The following is a 20,210-nucleotide window of genomic DNA, read 5'->3' as shown; positions in this document are numbered from 1 at the left end:
GTCCTTGACCTTCATCCCCTCTTCTCTCTTCTCTCCTCTCCTCTCTCATTCTGAACATTCTTGTGAACATTTCTTCAACAGTTCAGAACTTCTCTCTGGCAGCTGTAAATTTCATGGTTGCTGTATTGACTGGAGGCTAGGTGTAGGTGAAATCATCTAGGAGGAACCTTGTGTTTCATAGCTTTTTCTGTTTGATGTTCCTGCAGGAGTGTGTATGAGTCTCAGACTTTTTGCAGATTTATAGCATCAGTATTACTTTGATTTTTGCTCCAGTTCAGTTCATCGTGCATTTTCTATTAATATTGTTTGTGTTCACTTTTGAGTTGGAAGTTAGGTATGAGTTTGAAGTCAGCCTTTATTCGATTAACAAAGGCTTCTCAGACAAAATATGGATCCCAGATAAATCCTCTCTGAAACTCGCAGGTATTTTCGATCTCTCATAATGCTGACGTGACTGTATTGAGCTGTGAGACTCTGACACCATTCATCTTAGCGGCTTTTCTTTTAATTACTACTCTCCCATGGGAGCCAGTCGGGTAGTTAAACAGAGAAATCAGCATTACAGCAATTATTGGCTCACAATGAAATGAATACAATCTTGTCATCTGTAATCATTGGGGGCGTCTATGCCTGGGAGAAAACAGCTTCTCCTTTCTATTTCTCAGTGAGGAGGGGGGGTGTAGTACATGGTTGCAGAGGGGATCATGGTCTACCTCAGCAGACCAAGGTACCTCTTCAATGCTGAATGTCAGGCATCAAGGCCATTCCCTATGTATTACTCTGTCTCCAGTCTTTCTATTCAGTCTCTATTGTATGTTACAGAATAAAGCAGAATTCTTATGAAAATTATCTTTAGATAACAGTCATGGAAAAAAGTTTTGCAGCATTTACTCTGCAGTGATTGTTCAACAGTTTGAATGACAGTTGAATGTTAAATCCCTCTACTAAAACATGAATAGATCATATTCCTTTTGTCTAGTTTCCAAAGTGTATCCTTAATTGGTTAGATCGCATTTTTGTTTTTTGGGTTTTTTTTTTTTGGAATGCCAGTATGACATGCTGAATCTTACTACCTCAGTCTGTGTATGTCTCTATACAGTACTCACATAGCATTACATTAAGTTTACATGACATAGAAGCAGAAACTGTTCTGAAAACTGTAGCTGTTATACTGATGTCCAATATTTGGGAGAGAGGCTGCTATAAGACTAAAATAGCCTAAATTTTGCTGATGTTCACGCACATGACATTGTGAATGGTTATTGAGTGTTTTCCATTGGTGGCCGTTATATCTTTCAAACTTTAGCAAGGCATTTTATGATTGTTCACTTTATTTTCCTCTGAAATAAGTAATGCAAATAAGTGAAATTAGATGTTGAAATTTCAAATCTGTTGTTCTACACATTCAGACCTGGGTACTTTTCATGATCATGATCCTCTGTTGCTGGTTGTTGAGCAGCCCAACTTAAGTGGGAGGCAGTTTCCTGCTCAATGGAACAAGGCAGTAGCTTATAAAGGGGGAAATCTCTAATTTAGTTTCCACAATTTGCACAGGGATTTGATATTTTTGTCACAAGCTAGTGTGACTACTTGACTAAAACAATAGCTGTGTAACCATTTTGACACAGCCTAAGATGTTTTCAGTCCTGGCAAACTCTGCAAGATTCTGTGAACATCGTCAAGTACATAATGTGTAACACAGTCCAAATTAGAGGTTTAATGTTCTAGTTTTATTATTTTCCCTCACATAGGAATTGTTGGCTGATATGTCTGTTGTTTGTCTGCAGCTACAGAGCGATCTGGACCAGGAGTACCAGGACAAATTTCGCCGGCTGCCCGTGGAGATCCAGGAATTTGTTCAGGACAGCAGTAAGGCCAAGCTTAGCGACGATGGTGTCCATGGAAACCTTGTTAGCTCATCAACAACAGAGAAGCTCAATCACAAGGCGTCGCAGTCAGAGGACGATATGGAGGAGGGCTCCTCGGAACGAGTATACGACACGGCCCTTTAGATTTAACCTCGGCGCTTTGCTTCACACTGGGACACTGATTGGAGCATGTGTTTGTGACAGATCTATGATGACACTGCCCCAACTTTGGTCCTAATTTTAACCAATGGGAGGATTAGATCAAATCTGAGCCTGAATTGGTGAGTAGAGGTCCTCTCTACGTAGAGTGCAGTCTTGTCCAGAAAACCGTTTCATGTAAATAGTACTTTTTGTGTATTTGTATGTTACCTGTATGTTGTCGTCTCTTTCAGTACGGCCACAGGATGTGTTACAAAGCACTAACTATTTGCAGGAAATAACTTACTTGAACTATTGCACAGAGAGAGTAGTTTCTTTTTATTATTTTTTATTATCATGATATTGACAGTAGTAGTGGTCAGTGAGGTGTGTGGTGCCAAGGTTTTGAATTCACTTACGGTGGACATTGTCATTTAAGTGGAGTCAACTTGTACTGTAAAGAAACCACTGCATATTCAGCCTTTAAAGCTTCCATCTTTATAAGATTTAGATTCACTCTTCCATATTTGCACTGAAGGCTCACTACGTAACTATGTAACTCTTTTACTTTAACCCAGAGGCACTGGTGGCTTGCTGGTTCTCGATTTTGTTCTCACAGAACTAAGCCTATGTGTTGCTGCTATTTTGTTTTAATACCATCATTTTTTAACCATTATGTGGTTTGTATGATATTTGGCATGATAATATTATGCAGCGCTCTGTCATTCTTTTTTTTTTTTTTTTTTTTTTTTTGCTGGTTTTTAACAAGTTTGCATTGTTTGTGGGCAGCTCAGCCCAGAGAGGAAGTGAAGGGAAATTGTGCTGTACAGTATCTGCATGTATTTGAACAACTGTAAACGTTACAGTAGCTCTGTAGCAGAGACGTTTATTAAATGTAAATCTATTTTCTCTGAAACATTTAAACTAAACCTGCAAAACAGTGGACCCAGTATGGCTTGATACATTACTGTGGCATTAGCTGAACAGGACTTAAAATAGGTATCAACACACATTTTTCTTCAATCCAACTTTAGCTGGCTCAAGTGAACAGGTTGTTTATTGTATTCTCTACCTTTGTCCCCTTGAACTAACACAAACCAGGACATTCAAACAGAGGAAGAGGATCCTGCTGTAGTTTTATAGAAGTGGCCTTCCTCTTAACTGGTTCACTGTGTACTACAGGGGAATGTGTGTGCAGTTTCCCAGTACACAAAGCAGATGCAGGGGGACAACAGGAAATATGTCGCCTGCTGGCATTATTCTCAATATTCACCCACAACTGGTACTACAACTGGTAGCTGTAGTTTGAAGTGGGGAAATAGTTCAGTTATTTTTAAGCAGACCCCCGAACGCTCAGTTTACATCTGCAGAACACCAGCGTTAACATGATCTCATGAATAACTGAACTATTTCCTCTTTAACACAACTGTGTCCATTCAGTAACCATAAGGGAGCAGTTTTTTACTTCCTAACTGTCCAGTGCCATGTAACTCACTGGTGTGTCATTTGATATCAAATCATATTTCAGCTGATTTTCCTTTTAAAAAAATGTTGAAAGTGAAGGATTACCTGACATGTAAGTACAAACTACTTTTTAAAAAGATATTGATGTGAGAGTCCTGTGCCTTTGAATAGGTTTGCCTTGTTTGATGTTGAATGTGTGAAATGCATCATTGTTTAAATTGCCATTATATTATAATATATGAAGCTGTCTGATATTGAATAGACCGTGTGCACTTTTTAGTACAGTACCACTACTGAGTAATGCTTGTGATAAGCAGTATTTGACATGTGTCTCATAAGAAAAGCGAGACTTCCTTCTTTTATGTCTTGAACCACTTTATTTAACAGCCCCTCCCTCTCATCAACTTAAGTGTATGCACTCTGGAAATGTAAATGTATGTACGACATTAAGGATAAAACATGAAGTTGATTTAAAAAATATATAGTGTAAAGGGAATTTGCCTGTAATTAAAATAAATGTGGCTATTATTGTACTTTACCAGAGTGAAGTTGTGTATCTTTTAATTTGTCATTGGTCAAATTAATATTGTGTTTCATTGTTCTGTGTCATTTTTATTTTTAAACTTCTATATCCATGGATGTGATATAGTTTTGAATTACTGACATTCATCATCATTTTATTGTCTTTATTTTCTGAGCTTCACCCTCCTGTATTCACTTATCAAACAGTTCCTGTTTAGATCTGTTGTCTACTCTTTTCATCCAGTGCGTGATTGTGGGTTGTTTGCATTTTGTTTGCCTTCAGATGTGTCGCTTGTCATTGTCTTGTCATGGCTTATTGTTTTACTTGAAACAGAGATTTCATTGTCTTTCACAGTCTTTGAAACAAGGCAAACACTAGATAATAATGGTGGAGAAAGAGAATAAGAGCATAAAATGTGTGTAACTGCACTGCAGAAAGCAGGCAACATGTGAAACCCAGCTATAGAGAATGTGTTTGGAAGAATCTGTGGGGCGAGTGGGCATGTGTATGTTCTGTGTGTATGTAGGTAAGTGGATATGTATGTCACACAAAGGGGCAGAGGGAAGTGGGGAGAAAGCTTTGATGATCTACTTCCTATCATCTCCTAGGTAACAATATCTTTGAAATAACCCTGAGAGGAACATGAATTCGAGCACTTCCACTTGAGAGGAGCTGGAAATCAAACACAATTGTTATATGTACAGGACAACACTTCTAAATCATGCAAATTTGCTGTGATACTGGTCACTATGCAAGACTATGTGTCATAACTAGACAAGTGAGAATATACATGTGCACGTGCGTGGACATGTTTGTGGAAGATCCACCTAGGTTTCTGTTGAATTTCACATTGAATGGCATCAGCCTGTAGAGGGGAATATTACTGTGTGGACCGACTATGTTTTCAGCCACAGTAATATCTAACTATTTCTCTTGGAGCCTGACCAGTGATAACAATTTTTTACTGTTGACCACATTCTCAATGCTTGTTATACATTATGTGAGTGTTGTCAGAATGTGGCTTGAGTTTTCTGTGTGTAAACTTGCTTGTATCCATGTGCTTGTGTGTGTGAATTTTCAGCTGTGTGTACATATGTGCTTGCTTGTTTGTTTGTGTGTGTGTGTGTGTGTGTGTGTGTGTGTGTGTTTGTGTTTGTGTTTTAGAGACTTCATAAACACTATGTCCTTCTCAGTCTCTGTTCCTCAGCAGAATCCTAACAGGCAACAGGAGATAAGACAAGCCTGGTCGCCCATAACAACCACTGTGACCATTCAGAGGCCCCCATGCATACCAGCAACTAGGAAGTCAGCTAATTAACCCCGAGTTCAGGACGGAAGGAGAGCAGCTTTTTAATAAGAATCTCTGGGTTATATAAACAATGACGCCCCTCCAAACTCCCAGGAATATTATCACCCTGCGTCTGTCCATCTGCTGAATGAGAGATGAGGAGGAGGAGGTGTCCTGTAACTGGGCTTTAATGAGGCATGCCAGGACAGCAGAAGAGAAGAGGACCACAGGGTGCTGCTTAGAAGGTACACTGAGCAGACACACACATACACAGACAGACACATAAACACACAGACTTTTACAGACACGTTATAGTACTACTGAAAGGATCTTCACTGACTTCTTTCAGTCTTTGGCTTTAAATCACATTCTAGCCCTCGCCACTTTGCCTCAAATATTGATAATCCAGACCTAATCCTAAACCTAAGGGATAACCTTAAAGTGATGTTAACACTAAACCTAACCATAATCTAGCCTGGATCACATTTTGATTGTAATTCTAATATTATCCCTAAGACCATGGCCTAAATTCTAAAATGTCCCCTTTAAATGGACGAATAAAGGCACAGTGCCCTTGCTTTGCAGGGTTTTCCTTACCAGTTGATCCATCACATCTTTTATAGACCATTTAGTCCTCAGAGCTCAGAAACACTGGAGCATGAACAGTATCAAGGAACATTTTTTCCTCTAATGTTACAGTGGTTATTTTTGCTGTATCCTGTCAAAAGAGCTGTACAATGTTGCCTGTGGCTTTGGATGAGCCTTCTAAGGTCAGAGAAAATACTCTAATGATGTCATTTGTGTTATTTCAGGTTGGGTGTGGAGACTGCAGTTTTTTACCTTATAAACCAGGGGCAGACTTTGTGATACATGGGTGTGGGAGTTGCATTATGGGAACTCTGGGATCCAGTATTTTTGGAGCCTAACTTTGACTAAAAGTCATGACATCCTAACTTCAGCTGCATCTATATTGACGACTCTTTTTTATTTTTATCTGTTGAACTTGCTGTTCCCCAGACTTTTTTGTGTGCAATCCCTTTAAATTATAATGCAAAGGATGTATATCATTCATCTATAGCTCCCCAAAGACTTTGTCTTATCATTTTACACTGGCAGTAATATTTAATGTATAGATCCTGTAGCAGATTTGCTGTAAAATCTATTACAGCAAAAGTTACAAGTTAGGAAAAATAAGGAATTAGTTTACTATCTATGTATCTGTGATCTAAAAATGAGGAAAATCTTTATCCTCACATAAATGACTTTGTTTTGATGCAGATTCTGGTTATGAATTAATGTCTTAAAGATTCATGTCAGCCTAAAAAGACTCTGTTTAACATGACTGAAATCGAGAAACAAACTGTGCTGCATCTCTGCAATATATGAAGGGATGCCTTCCATAGAAAGAAAAGTGCAATGAACTCACCACTGTGCACCGCAGTCAGACACACGGTAGCCTCTAAAAGAAAAACAGTGCAGCATTACTGTGACTTTACAAAGGGAGGAGGGGGAGCCTGTGTTTGTCTTTATCAACGCATGGCGGCTACAGTAGTCAGCTGTTAGAAGCAGGGAGGAGCTGGATCTGGTTCTGCTGGATGACTCACTCTGTCAACGCAAGGCACACTCATTCACTCATTTGCACACACTCTTATATATACACACACTACACACTACACGCTACACACACACACACAAACGCGCGCGCACGTAGGCAATCACGCGCAGGCACGTTTGGTGTTGGGGGGGCGGGGGAGCGCGCGCTGCCGAGCTGAAGAGGGGTTCCTAATCAAAGCGCATCAGGGCCGTTCATTCTCCACTGGAGGGCGAGTGGTACAAGAGCACCGGGACACTCCGGCAGCACGGAGACAGAGCACACAGTCTGAGGGAGACGGGATAGAGCAGCAGCAGCAGCTGTAAGACACACAGGCAGAGACACAGACAGACAGAGACACAGAGAGAAAATCCCGACCCGGACTCTGCAAAGCATCATTTCTTTCCGCCGTCGGATTAAACCCGTCCCCGTCTCCAACACCGAAATCACGTAAGAAACAAACATAAATCTATTTGAAATGTGTTTCATAGCTGCTGATGGAATATTCAGTTACTGTGCTGACTGCTCCGTTAAACGCGGGCTAGATTGTGTTGAATTTAATGTGTTTAGCTGTAAGACGGATGCTGTGGAAACAGGACCTCTCGTTTAAACTCCATCACGCTAGCTTCCAGAGGCTCACGCCAAATCCTGCTCGCATCATTCAGATATCACACATCCTCTCCCTGCCTGTCTCTGTCACACACCACACACATACACATACACTCACTCTCTCACACACACACAGCTGGAGACTGTAGCCCTTGCTAGCAAGCTAGCTAGCCAGACGCATTAAAATGGACCTTTTGCAATTTGATATCGAATTTACTCTCGCTTCGCTCGGGGCTGTGGCTTCTCTTCCAGGTAAATACGGGACAGCAGAGAGCCGCCGCGGCTTGGAAACTTGATGAAATACAGGGGTTATTGATGTTTCCAACGGCTGGGAGGCTAGCCAGTGGAGCTAGCTGTAGCGGGACAGAGCAGAAGCCAGCCGGCCAATGACAGGCACACTGCACAGTGGCCATAAAAGTCAACGGACTATCCGACACAGACTGGCTTTTTTGGTCTTATGTTTGCACATATGTACTCACATTACGGCTCGCTGCACTGTAACATTTACAGCCTATTGACCTGGCAGACAATAGTCGTATTACGTTAATTTATTATGTTGAACGAGTGCATCCAAAGCTTGCTGCCGCTGCTGCTGGGGCTAGTCGGGTAGGCAGCTAAGTGAATCTAGGAGCTGCAGCTGCCATGCATATACATCCCAGACAGCAAGGTGTCATTGATTCACTGTCAGGGCAAACAAAAGTGCTAGTTTCTGACAGAAACTGTGTTTATGTTGTGTTTATTTTTAGTGTATCTTCAATGTCACATCAATAAGCAGTGAGATGGTAAAATAATATAAGATTTTGATCATATATCTGCCAAAATATTGTTTTTGGTCAGTCTGTTTTCAGTGTGATCACCCCTCCTGCATCACACAAATGAGTGAAAAAGATGTTGAATATCAGATTTCAGTGGTGATACCTTGATACTGATTTGAGGTTAAATCAATGTCAGTTTTCTGGATCTGGTTCTGCTGGTTGACTTGTCCATTTTTATTGAGCGGAAGATATATGTTTAAAAAAACTGTCTGTCTCTGATGGTAGTGCAAATGACAGCATCACTTAGTTTGACAGAGTCAGACAGCAGGTTTCTATTTTCATAACCTGTTTTATCGCATACACCCAGGAGGTAGAGAGGGTTATTTGTTCAGGAATAACCCGTAGGTTTATTTGCAGTTCAAATAGCCCATAATGTATTATTTTGTTCAACATTTCCCTTGGGTTGTCAGCCTCCAAAATTAATCACGGAATGAGTGTAGATTGTACCTTGACAAACCTGTTGCGTCAGCTATTCCACCTGTTCTCACGGACATACTCTGTCCTCTTATACATTCTGAAGCCTGAGCCGTGTTTGCAGAGGAGCTCTTCTTTCTTCTTGTAAAATGCATTGCAGGTGTGTTATATGTATTGTAACAGTTGTTTGGTCGCTATATCTTATCTCAACTGGCTTTTGGATGTGGACCACAGAGGGTGTCTATTATTGTAAAATTACAGAAGGTTGTCTCCCACCCACTTTCTTCCAACATTTGTCCTCTGTTGCCCGTGAAAGACCGCCACCATTATGTAAAGAAAAACAAATTCTGCTTTGGCTTATTGACATTGCCACGTAAACGTTTCACTGGTGATTACAGGGGCAAACATTACCCTCCCTCACCCAATAACAATCCCTTACCTGTGGCTTAAATCCGGACGGTGAAGCATTTTGATGAATAGAGGTGTACTAAGAAGCTTAAAGGCTAACTGAGGGTGTGCAGGTGTTTTTATTTTTTCTCTCTTTTTGGACCAGATGACATTGTAAGTGTTCTGTCTTTGTTGCACTCAGTGGTCAGTAACCTTGATAGAAATGTGTGGTTATTTTCAGGAGGTGCTGCACAACGCAATGGTATCCATTTGTATGTTTATTTGGTAATAGGATGGCTGCATGATTAAGGCTTTAATGATAATCCCTGTTATTTTTGTAAATACTGCTCTGTGATCATGATTATCATCTGCTATTATTAGTTCTAATGATTTGAGGAACATAATCGACTGCGCTTTTTGCATCCTATGATACCTTTTCGTCATCATGCTGGAGAACAACCATTATTACTTTACACATTGAATATTATTTTGGTATTGCTGATATTCTATAATATTCTTTGGAAGAAGCTGTAGATTTATGAGCACTGACTGAACAAATTTTGAGAGATTGCATTGCTAATTTTGCTATGCATCTTGCTTTAAGAAATTGAATATTTGATAGGTGTAACCAGAAACACTGTGGGTCTGGGTCTGTTTTATTCTAAAGTGAAATCATCTTATTGTGTCCTGTTTGAAATGTATAGAATGTATTTTTCTGTATGAAATGCAGGTGGTGGGGTTGCGATTTAATTTACTGTTCACAACTGGATGGATTGAAGGTACATTGAGTTTTTTTTTTTTTTTTTCAATATCTCTGTGTATCTAGCCAGACAGAATAACAATATCTTTTTTGAGCCACAGAGAGGCTAACAACAAAACTAGATTTTGACTCTTGATGAAAGGATAGCTAATAATGGAGGAGGAGGAGGAGGAAAGTAAAACAACATCTCAGAGTCCTGGCACACACATGCCAAGCCTGGCATCGCTTTTACAGTTACAGGTTTTACAAATGTGACTGTGTTGCAGCCACAGATATTACGGTGATTAGGCTATGAAATGCATCTAAGGCACACGTTTCCTAGTGTTTTCTTCTTGGATTCCTGTAGCGCTATGGTAAGTTTGTAGCTCTAGGGCTTTGTCCAAATGGCAGTGAAGTGAGAAAATCTCTTTTTCTCTGTTTGTATGTTTTCACAGTGGCATACTTGCCAACATCATATTGAATTGCTCGAAGGTTGGAGGTTTATTCTAGTGGGACTTCAGTTGGAATCCATCCCTCTGCTTCCAAGTTTACTGTGTATCTCAGCTGCTTGTTTCTTTTTTGAAGGCTGGCGTGCTCCATCACTCATTCCTTCTCTTTATTTATTCTTGTGCTTTTTCAAAATGTCTTTTTTATTAGAAGTGTCTGGTCTTGATTAGCCCGACTGTCTCTGGTTCTGTCCCTTTGTTTTGATGGGGCTATCAGGTTTTTTTTAATCACAGCGCAGTTTCTTCTCACAGCAGCCTTTACAAAGCTGTCAGTCATGTTTTAAAGCCTCACAGAGAGATCTATGAATGTGGCAGTGCAGACAGACAGCCAGATGGATTGATAAGCCAACAGACAAGCAGACTGGCACTCCGACTGACTGGCTCATTGTCATGGTACTATGTTGAAAACATGTTGAATCACAACCCTCGACATGTCTGCTCCTATTGTTAAAATCTGACAAGCTAAGGCTGCTCCGAAGCTCTTTGTCGATATTGTGATTTACTTTATGTTTTCCTTGGCAGGGGAGCACGGGGATGTGGTATGTGCTCATCTCTCTGTGTGGTTTTATCTCAGGTCCTGTCCTTCTAACTGTATAGCAGGGTTTTAGACCTCAGCCAAATAAGTCCAGATTCAGGCCCCTGTGATTTATGAAATTCTCTCTTCTTACCGTATGTCCTTTTTTGTCTCTGCAGGCCAAGACATGAGCTTCTCCCACTGAACATTATTGATGCTGAACTGGTGAGTTTTGGGGTTGTTCACTGCCAGAGACCACTGCAGCAATACACATTAAATTTTCTCGTGTTGTTTTTATTCAGGGCCTGTTAGGTTCTGCCTAACAGAACCATCTGGTAGCAATTGGTGAAAAGGCTCTCTTCCCAGAATTTACTAAAACACAGGCTACCTCTTCATTAGTTTATTCTTTCCAGAGCAACCAGTTCATGATTGCATATTAATAACCTAATCTGCATTAAGGCAACTGATTAAAGTGTATGCAGTGTATGTGTATGTGAGTGAAACATATGGCCTCATCCTGCCTGTAGGCCTACCTGACAAGTTATGTAATCTGGATGCCTCAGTGTGTCATCTAATGTGTTTCTGAACGCACAAAAAAAGGTGGGGAATTAAAAAACAACAACCAACAAGAAGGTGAGGGATGACGCCTTCTAACATTTAGCACAGATATTCACTTGATTCTTATTTTGCCTCTCTGTTATTCTGTCTTTGAGGTGGCATTAGGGAATACAAATGCTCTCTCCTCTGAAGCATTCGGCATAGCAAACAACTTGCATTGAGATCTGTAAAGGGCAGACATTTTATTGTATTTGTACTGAATGATGAAAGCGAGAGGCCTAATTTTTCACTGTATCTTTCATATGAGACTTATGTGCAACGTTCGCCCATCCACGGCCAGACATCACTCACTGATAAGCAGGTTGCGTGGCTGCTGTTGCTGCTATGTGCTCCTTCAATGCTGAGCTAGAAACTGTAATAGGGCTGAGAGGTGATTGTTCTGTATTAATGATGTAATCTGTATTAATGATGTAATGTGTAGCATGAAGGCTGTCTGTTGGCTGGACCTGATTAATTTTCATATGCTTTAGGATTAATTTTTATAGAGTAGAGGGGTATACATTTTCATCATCCCTACATTATATTTTCTTCATTACAAGTACTCATTTTAGAAAACAAAAGGTGACAGGTTAAGTCTAATTACTTAAATCCTACAAGTGATCAACTTGCAAGTTTTAGTGTAGCATTAACATGAAGTTATTTCAATAATAATAACTTTTGTTATTTTTTTAAGGCAGGGTTGCACAAGTATCACTACAGTCTCTAGTATCACACTAGAGACTTTCAAACTGTAAACTGTTTTTAAAACATAAAACATCATATGTTTATTTGTTACTGTTTTTGGTTGTCCCTGTAGTGTATGGTTCCCACATACCACAGAATAGCACTCATCAGTTTGTAAATATTAAACATGTTTTTAGAACTTTTCACTTTATCAGGTCACTGGTCCTGACCAAGCCTTTTATCGGGGGTTCCCCTCTTGTAGTGATTTTTAGAAATATTTTTTTTTTCGGCCCAAAATTCTCTGGTACTTCCAGACCCATTCAGAATGAGAAGAAACATACACTGTAACACTTGCAGTTCCTGCCATTTTGTACCAGTGTTGCTGCTTGCTATCAGAACACAGTTTTCCTCTTTGTAGTCAGTGAGGGATCAAATGGTGGGCAGTACACATGGTTCATGTGTCTCAGCTTTGTGGTCATGGCTCACTTTATTTCAACATGTACTCAATATAGATAGAACAAATTAATTACCCAGCTTGTAAGAATATTGCAAAATTATGTGAATACAGTAGAGTGACACAAAGCATGAATTACCTATATTGTTTGGATTACATCTGATCAAGTTTCTTTTGAGTAATAAGATTGTGTGTTTTTATGTAACAGAGCATTTCTAATAATGGGCATCTGTGTGTGTAATGAGAAGACAATCACAGAGGTCAGTGTTCTTTCACACATAGAACTAATAGTAGCAGACATTAGGGTCATCCATTGTTGTGTTCAGTAATACCTCTGATAAAGCATCTCTATCAGATTCTTTCAAACATCAAAAACTCAAATGCTGTTAGTGGCAGCAGCAGTCATACGTCAACACTGCCTGTACCAGCAGCAATGTCAGCAGCAGCAGCGGCAGAGTCAACATACCTAAATCAATTCCCATTGCAAATGTTTGCATGGATCCAGCACCCTGAAACACTGTCCTGCCCTCAGCTGCATTTTCAGACCTTGACATTCATTGAAAATATGGATGTGACAGTAACTTGAGGCTGCATCCAGGCAGAGGAGGTGTCACTTTCAAAAGAGCTGCATCTTTAAATGTAATCCTGTAATAGGAAGAAAATGGCGCCTCTGAAATAACAAAACCACAATTGTGTCATGTTCACACAAATGTGCTGAAGCAGCTTGTTTTGCAATATAAAAAGGGGGATGTTTTTCATTAGTGTATCATATATGATTTGTGCAGTTCAGTTATCAAGGATATATGTAGTTTCAAGGAACTAGTTGTGATAAAAGGTTTAAATGTCTACATCTACTTAAGTTGTACTAACTACACTTAATATGGACTCAGTTTGAAAATTTCTAGTCAGAGAACACAGTCTTTCAGGGTGAACAGGTCTCTAAGATACTACATGAAACACCTTATCATCATGGCTGTGCAGTTCTGCTGGTCTGTGACACAGCTAAAAGGCTCAGTAAATCCCAGCATCGCCCTCTGCTCTCTGCACAGATAAACCACTCCACTCTGCTCGCATCAGTCTCCGCTTCAAACACGCAACATAGCTGATCAAAACCTGACCTCAAACTTTACTGGTCCAGATGTTATAGATTAATATGGGAGTGCGCTGTTTGCTGCTTAAAGAAAGTGAGAGATCAGTGATGACAGAGTGTGTCTTCACTACAAGGGTAAATGTTGCTGGAGGGTGAATATAATGACAGGGATATTCTCTGCAGACTCTCAGCCAGCAGCACACACACACACACACACACAGAGAGAGAGAGAGAGAGAGAGAGGGAGAGCAGACAGAAAGAGAGGGAGCCGCTCACTCTCACACCAACAGATGGGAGCTGTAGTGATCAAGTCAATATTTACTCTTTCTTAACAAAAAATTGGCAGCATTAGCTTAGATGATTCAGTAGCAGGCAGTGGGAGCATCCTGGTTTGTGTGAGAGCGGCTTCGAGGAGTAAAACCAACACTTCAGTGATGATAATTGTAGCTCGGCTAAACACGTGCTCTCTTTGATCCCCCGCCCTCGCTCCTCCTTTTAAATGCACACACACTTGCGGTGTGCACATTCACTTTACCCATGGCTCAATCCACTATGGGGATACATGTGAACGCAATTTGCACTTCCAATTAAACTGTCGACCTTCGCTCCAGAATGCAAAACTTGATTTTGTACCATCCTCCCCTGGATAGCTATTATTACCCAGCTAGCCCAATAATAGAGAGAGTAATGCTTTACAATACACTGATGAGGATCATTGAAGTCAGCAAAATAATTGCTGCATTTATCACACTGTTCATATTTGAAGGGGAAAATTAAGAAACCGTAAGAGACTCTTTACTATTGATTGAATTTTGCATATTGTCAGTACCTATTTATATGTTTGTGCATTATAAGCAACAAAGTAAAGTCATATTTGATCACATCAAATGTTGAGCAGGTTGTGGTTTGATGTTTCCCAGAACAAAGGCTTCAATAGGCAGAGACAAAAAAGAGAAAATCAGGGATGGTTGTGGGATGATTGTGGGATGATTTATGGATTTAACCAGCAATATGAAATCAGTGAACTTCAGATGAATCAAACACAAAGAGGTCTTGAAGTCATTGTCAGTGGTGAGAATATTTTCTCAAAACAGCTCCAGCGTTTGTGTGATTCAGAGGGGACGCAGTGCATTTATATTAAGATAGAGAGCAGTGTGAAAGTATGCTGGAGACAGAGATGCTGGAAACAGTAGAATACATCAAGCTAGTGTTAGCCTAAAGCATGCTGCAGAGCCTCTAACACAGCTCCAACACATGACTCGCTGGCCTGATCAGATGACTAGATAAACAGCAGGAATGTTGCTTTTTCCTCTTTCTACAGCACTGCTCTTGTCTGGCTGGGAAAGGAGAGAGGTGTGTGTGTGTGTGTGTGTGTGTGTGGTGTGTGTGTGTGTGTGTGTGTGTGTGTGTGTGTGTGTGTGTGTGTGTGTGTACATACAGCATGTGCCAGAGGAGCATCTTTAAACAGCCCACTACTGTATGTGATAACAAGTCCAAGCAATTATGTAACATTTAGCAGCTGAGCTTATCACTTAACCTGCTCAGCTAAGTTGAAATGCAGAATAGAGAGCACAGCACAATTGTCTCTTATTTTATTATTGACTTACATAATCTAATGGCTGCGAGGGAATGCCTGGTTTTTATGCAGATATCCCAGAGTGGAACATTGTGAAGTATTTACTATGGGGCTAATTTATGTCTATTTGTTATATGTATTGAGAAACAAAGTGGATTTTAATGATGTTTTTGTCAACCGTCCTCATGAGTTTACATCTCATGAAATACAAAATGCTCCCTGAACTCCTAGGCTTGAGAGAAACAAACAAATTTTAGGCTGAGTATAAACACAAAGTATAATGGGCAAACAGTTCCCTCACATGGATTTCCAACCAGTTCCAGATATTTGTCAAAGGCCCCCGGCCATTTCTCATCAGCCACTTCTCGCATGTCATTTAAACAAACCTCTGGGCTTAGCACATAAATCCATTAGATGGCTATCATAACAAACTCTGGAAGTAATGTAAAGTTTAGAAAAGTGTCACAATCAAAGCACATTATAAGAGGAATATTGTAAATCTTCCTCTGGCAAATGCTGGGAGACTTTTTTTTTTCAGAATGACACTATCATACTACATGAGGAAGAATAGGAAATTCCATATGCTGTATATAGCACATATTATATGTACAGTTTTTTCAAGCTGCACTTACCCTCTCGAGCAGCTTCAACTTGCTTTGCCTCCATGCCCCATTAGTTACTCCTTTTTCCTTTCCAGTGACCTCATCTGCTACATCAAAACTGTATGCTTCACATGTATCCAGAATGTGTGACTTGAGAAATCCCATCAGGTCTCATAGAAAGCAGTGAAGTTAAAGAATAGAAAATAATGGGTGACATGAGCAGGAATGAGAGGTCTAAAGTGGTCAGTCAAACATATTGTAGTTGTTGTGTATTTCGCAAAGAGGTGGTTGATCTTTCTTGGCTCAGTTAAAATTGACTCAATCATTCTGTTTATAATAACCCCACTGATGCCAGAGTTTGAATCAACAATTAGAAGAAAAATTGTATGACTGGTTTTATTGTAGCACAACACACTGAAGGAAATTGTTGCAGTTATTTTAACCTGAGGCCTTAAATTAAAAGCCCCTTTCAGGCACACTCTTCATTATATAAATGTACTGACAACTTTATATGTCAGTTTCAGGATCGAATAGGCCCACAAGTCACTCCTGGAAAGGCAATGTCAGCAATTTTACAAGGTCAAACCTCAGATTACATCAGATCTGAGGTAAAAATGTGTTTTTTGTTCTTCCTCAGAAAACATGAGAAGCCACTATAATCATCACACATTAGGTCCTCATCCCCACCCCCATAGGTTCCCCCTTGCCAGCTGTTTATGAATACCCAGCACAACACTTAAAATAACTTATGTGTAATCACTAGAATGTCAGTTCTGGTTGATTTGGCAACACACTTTATTTTATTGTGGTCACAGCAACTGTGACATCAAATATGGCTCGAGCAGCTACTTTATCAGCAAAACAGAGCAACTCGGGTAACTGTTTACAATGTACCCAAACAAACTCCATGTTGTTTTGATAAAGCAGTCAGTCAAAAATAATTGCAACTGTGATCTGATTCCATGCTGCACATGGTGTAAGGAGCTGGAGGTGCAGCCTGCAACTTTTCAATCACATGGAACAAGAAGGAGCAGCCAAGTGAGCTGCTCATTCTTGTTCCCTACTTGCTTGCAAAAATAAAAATGTCTGATGAAAAATACCAAAGTGGCGATGTCTTGTCTTGTAGATGCATTTTTGGTGAATGATTGGTCAGAGCTAACCTTAGTCACAAATAGCTTTTTCAGTGACTTCTATAGAATAAAAGCTGCCCCACCCACCCCCAGGTGTTTCGGCAGTTGAAAACTTTAATGTACACTAGCAGCAGTAGGAGATGTTTGGTTTTCATTAGTAGTAACTTAATACAGCTGATACAGCTGTGGAAGAGTGAACAATGAGACTGTTATAATTGAAAGCAAAATTAAAAACAATAATGCTTAATTACATGTATTCTGCGTTTCCTGTGAACCTGCTGAGCATTAGTGGGCAGTTTGAATCCAAAGCGGGAATGGCAGACTCATTAACACTGATATCTAATTTACTGTTTATAGTGGAACTGACAGAATGCCAATACATTGAATGGCTATTGCTGAAAAAATGCATAAAATAGAGTATCTAGAATTGGGTTTAATTTTCATATATTTTCATAATATTTAGGATTCTTTCAACATGTGAGCAAATACAAATTACAAATTTACTAAAATCAGCTTATGAAAGAACTGAGAACAGTTTTCTTTCTTTTTATCATTCCAACTCCCTTCTCTCTCACACGTACTAGATGCTAAGTATCATGTGTGAATTACACGTCCATCTGTAATGAAGTTTGACAGCCAAAATAGTGTCACTTAAACAGATAGATGTTACAGATTTCATGGCTAAAAAACACTTTCTGCTTTCTGCTTTATTCATACAGTATGCCATGTAATACTGGCAGAAATTATGCTGTATAATAGCTATCAGTAGTTGTTGAGGTTGAATGGTTTCCTGTCATTGGTAGTAAAGACCATATCCTTATGACAGTGGCCTTGGATCCTGGACTCCATCACTGCAAATGTAATCCACGAATTAGCCAGCACATTGGTGGAAGAGGAGAGGTGCTCTCCCTGTGTGTCTGATGAGTGTGTGTGTGTGTGTGTGTGTGTGTGTGCACACTCACAGAGAGAGAGACCTAGACCTAATTTTGTCCTTGTGTTAAAGACAGTCGTCCATCATTCTCCAAGGCAAAAGGAGTGATGTTCTCTGTGCTCTCTCTCTCTCTCTCTCTCTCTCTCTCTCTCTCTCTCCTCTCTCTCTCTCTCTCTCTCTCTCTCCCCCTCTCTGACTCACTAAGTAGAAAAACTCTGCTGCTCACCTTTTCTCTATGCCTGGATTTTACTCTCTCTGGTTGTCTCTCTCTCTTTGGCTCTTTTTGACCCTCAGGGAGCTGGCTCCTGACAGCATCATACAGAAAAGGAAGAATTGAAAAGTCAAAGTGTATGTGAAATGTTTTAGTGCGTGTGCATCTCTCTCTTTGTCTGACTGCCTCCCTCTCTTCCTCCACCGCTCTCTGCTTCTCTCAGGACGCCTCTCCTTTTGTCTTTACCTCCCATTTCAATTTCACCCACATTCTACTGAGAAGACAGTAAGAAAGATCGTTGTCTCAAGTCATTCATTCAGTTCAAGTCAGTGCTGGTCTTTTGGTTGGTTTGTAGTTTTGATATGTCTGTAAAATACATAATGTATTATATTTGAGCCACTTGCATTTAACATATTTAAACATGGGGGAACAGGGAAAAAATATGTATAAAAATATGTATGAATATTAAAATAAATTCTTCTAGTTATTTTATATCTTCACTGGGTAACAGCACATTGTAAAATAAGAAAAAAAATACTAATAATAAAACCTCAAGTGAAACACCTTCAAAACAGAGTAGTGTTTTGGAGGATTTATGAAGAAACTGAAATGCAGAGATGCTCCACATGTCTGAATGTATGATTCATTTAGAATAGGTTCACAATCCTTATGTTCAAGTATAAATGTTAGCAGTTAACTGCAGACAGTAGGACCTATTTTTACAGATACCATAACAGGTGTTGCAGTTGTTGCACAGTTGCTGCACAGCCAAAAAAACTGTCTAATAGTTGTTTTGATCTCTTTCAGCGGCTGTTAATTATGAAAAGTGTATCCAAAAGTAGTTGCCCGCAGTACATTAATTTATTTTGCCCATGATTTTTTCTTGTAAAAGTAACATAATTGGTGTTCTCAAGAGTTAGATATGAAGAGTGATACCACTCTTATATTTGTATGATAAATATAGAGCTACCATCAGTAGCTGGTCAGCTTAGCTTAGCAACAAAGAGTGGAAACGGGGATTTAATAACTTCCTGGAGTCTTGCCTGGCAACCTCCCAGTGACAACAAGACAAGATGTAACCTCCAGTAAAGCCGCAGCAAGCCATTTTTACACTGAAGTTTGTGTACAGATTAAACTGAAAAATATTGCATCTTACTCAGTGAGCTCTAGATGTGTTGATAGGCAAATTTTGTTGCTTGCTAAGTTATGCTATCTTGCTGCTTGTGGTAGCTTTATATTCACTGTGCAGAGATGAGAGTGGTCATACTATAACAATAATATTTACTACATTATGAATCCAGTTCTGTTCCTGCAGTTAAATAATTTTGTTGTTTTCTTGTTTGTCCGGATTTCCATCTGACGGAAACGTGCTTTGAAATGAAGATAGAGAGAATAAACCTCTGCAGAAATCACTTTCCAATCTGGTGACCTTACGTCAACCCTCTTAGGAACCCCACCGCCCTATGGGGACACAGCTGTATGAAAAACAGGAGGCGGGGTTTTCTCAGAGTGCTCCTCCGGTCAGAGAGTTGGTGTTGTTTGATTTCTCCTTCACAGTGACTCTCAGAAGGGCTTTATAGAAGAGAAAGTTATCTGACATTAGGGGACAAAATGAGCGTTATTTTCTCAATACCCTGACAGGTGCTGTTCATGGCAGCAAAACAGCCAACAGTGAGTCCCACAGAGAGCTTCGTGTCAGGCTACGGGTTGGGTCGATTTCCTGAGGCGGGGACATATGCTGTTAGCTCTTGATCCACCCAGTCATTCTCTTCACATCTAATCTAGTTTATAAGAGACATTTTGGAGGTTGTCATCATCCCAGTCATTGTGGTTACTCTTTTAGCATATGAATATATATGTATACATGTTTATTTTTTAGATGGCACTACTCTGCTTTACTTTACAGCTATGATTAATGACACTTGTTTTACAAGCATATTTCTCCTGTATGTGTGTTAAAGTTTGTGTGTGCATGTGTGTTATTTTTAGATTAGGCTATTTCAGGTGACATGGATAATGTCACTTCCCCTGCCATATCCCATCTTGTAATACCTGTGGGAGTGTGTGTGGTTGGCTGTG

At 39.9% G+C, this 20,210-nt stretch overlaps 3 protein-coding genes across 6 annotated transcripts in view; 2 read left to right on the top strand and 1 right to left on the bottom strand.

The window, feature by feature from the left end:
* Window positions 1–4,008, top strand: part of LOC108896922 (1-phosphatidylinositol 4,5-bisphosphate phosphodiesterase beta-1) — a 100,797-nt gene extending 96,789 nt beyond the window's left edge. Inside the window, exon 35 of one of the 4 annotated variants that reach the window (XR_007813628.1) lies at window positions 1,788–1,804. Coding sequence is in view for 2 of the 4 variants with exons in the window: in XM_018696235.2 (XP_018551751.1) it covers window positions 1,788–2,012 (225 nt within the window). In the remaining 2 variants the exon portion in view is untranslated. Of the gene's footprint in view, window positions 1–1,787 lie in introns of all 4 variants that reach the window. The other 3 variants (XM_018696235.2, XM_018696236.2, XM_051071970.1) reach the window with 3 other exon arrangements.
* gpcpd1 (glycerophosphocholine phosphodiesterase 1) overlaps window positions 1–20,210 on the bottom strand; it is a 259,347-nt gene that overhangs the window by 207,645 nt on the left and 31,492 nt on the right. The gene's annotated exons all lie outside the window — the stretch shown is intronic.
* Window positions 6,957–20,210, top strand: part of LOC108896906 (1-phosphatidylinositol 4,5-bisphosphate phosphodiesterase beta-4) — a 62,987-nt gene continuing 49,733 nt past the window's right edge. The window contains 2 exon segments of the mRNA XM_018696206.2: window positions 6,957–7,322; window positions 11,036–11,081. The gene's annotated coding sequence lies outside the window, so the exon portion shown is untranslated.

Source organism: Lates calcarifer, linkage group LG7_1, assembly GCF_001640805.2.
Source record: "Lates calcarifer isolate ASB-BC8 linkage group LG7_1, TLL_Latcal_v3, whole genome shotgun sequence".
NCBI lineage: Eukaryota > Metazoa > Chordata > Actinopteri > Centropomidae > Lates > Lates calcarifer.
Note: the sequence above shows the minus strand (reverse complement) of the source record. Positions and strands in the feature narration are given on the sequence as shown.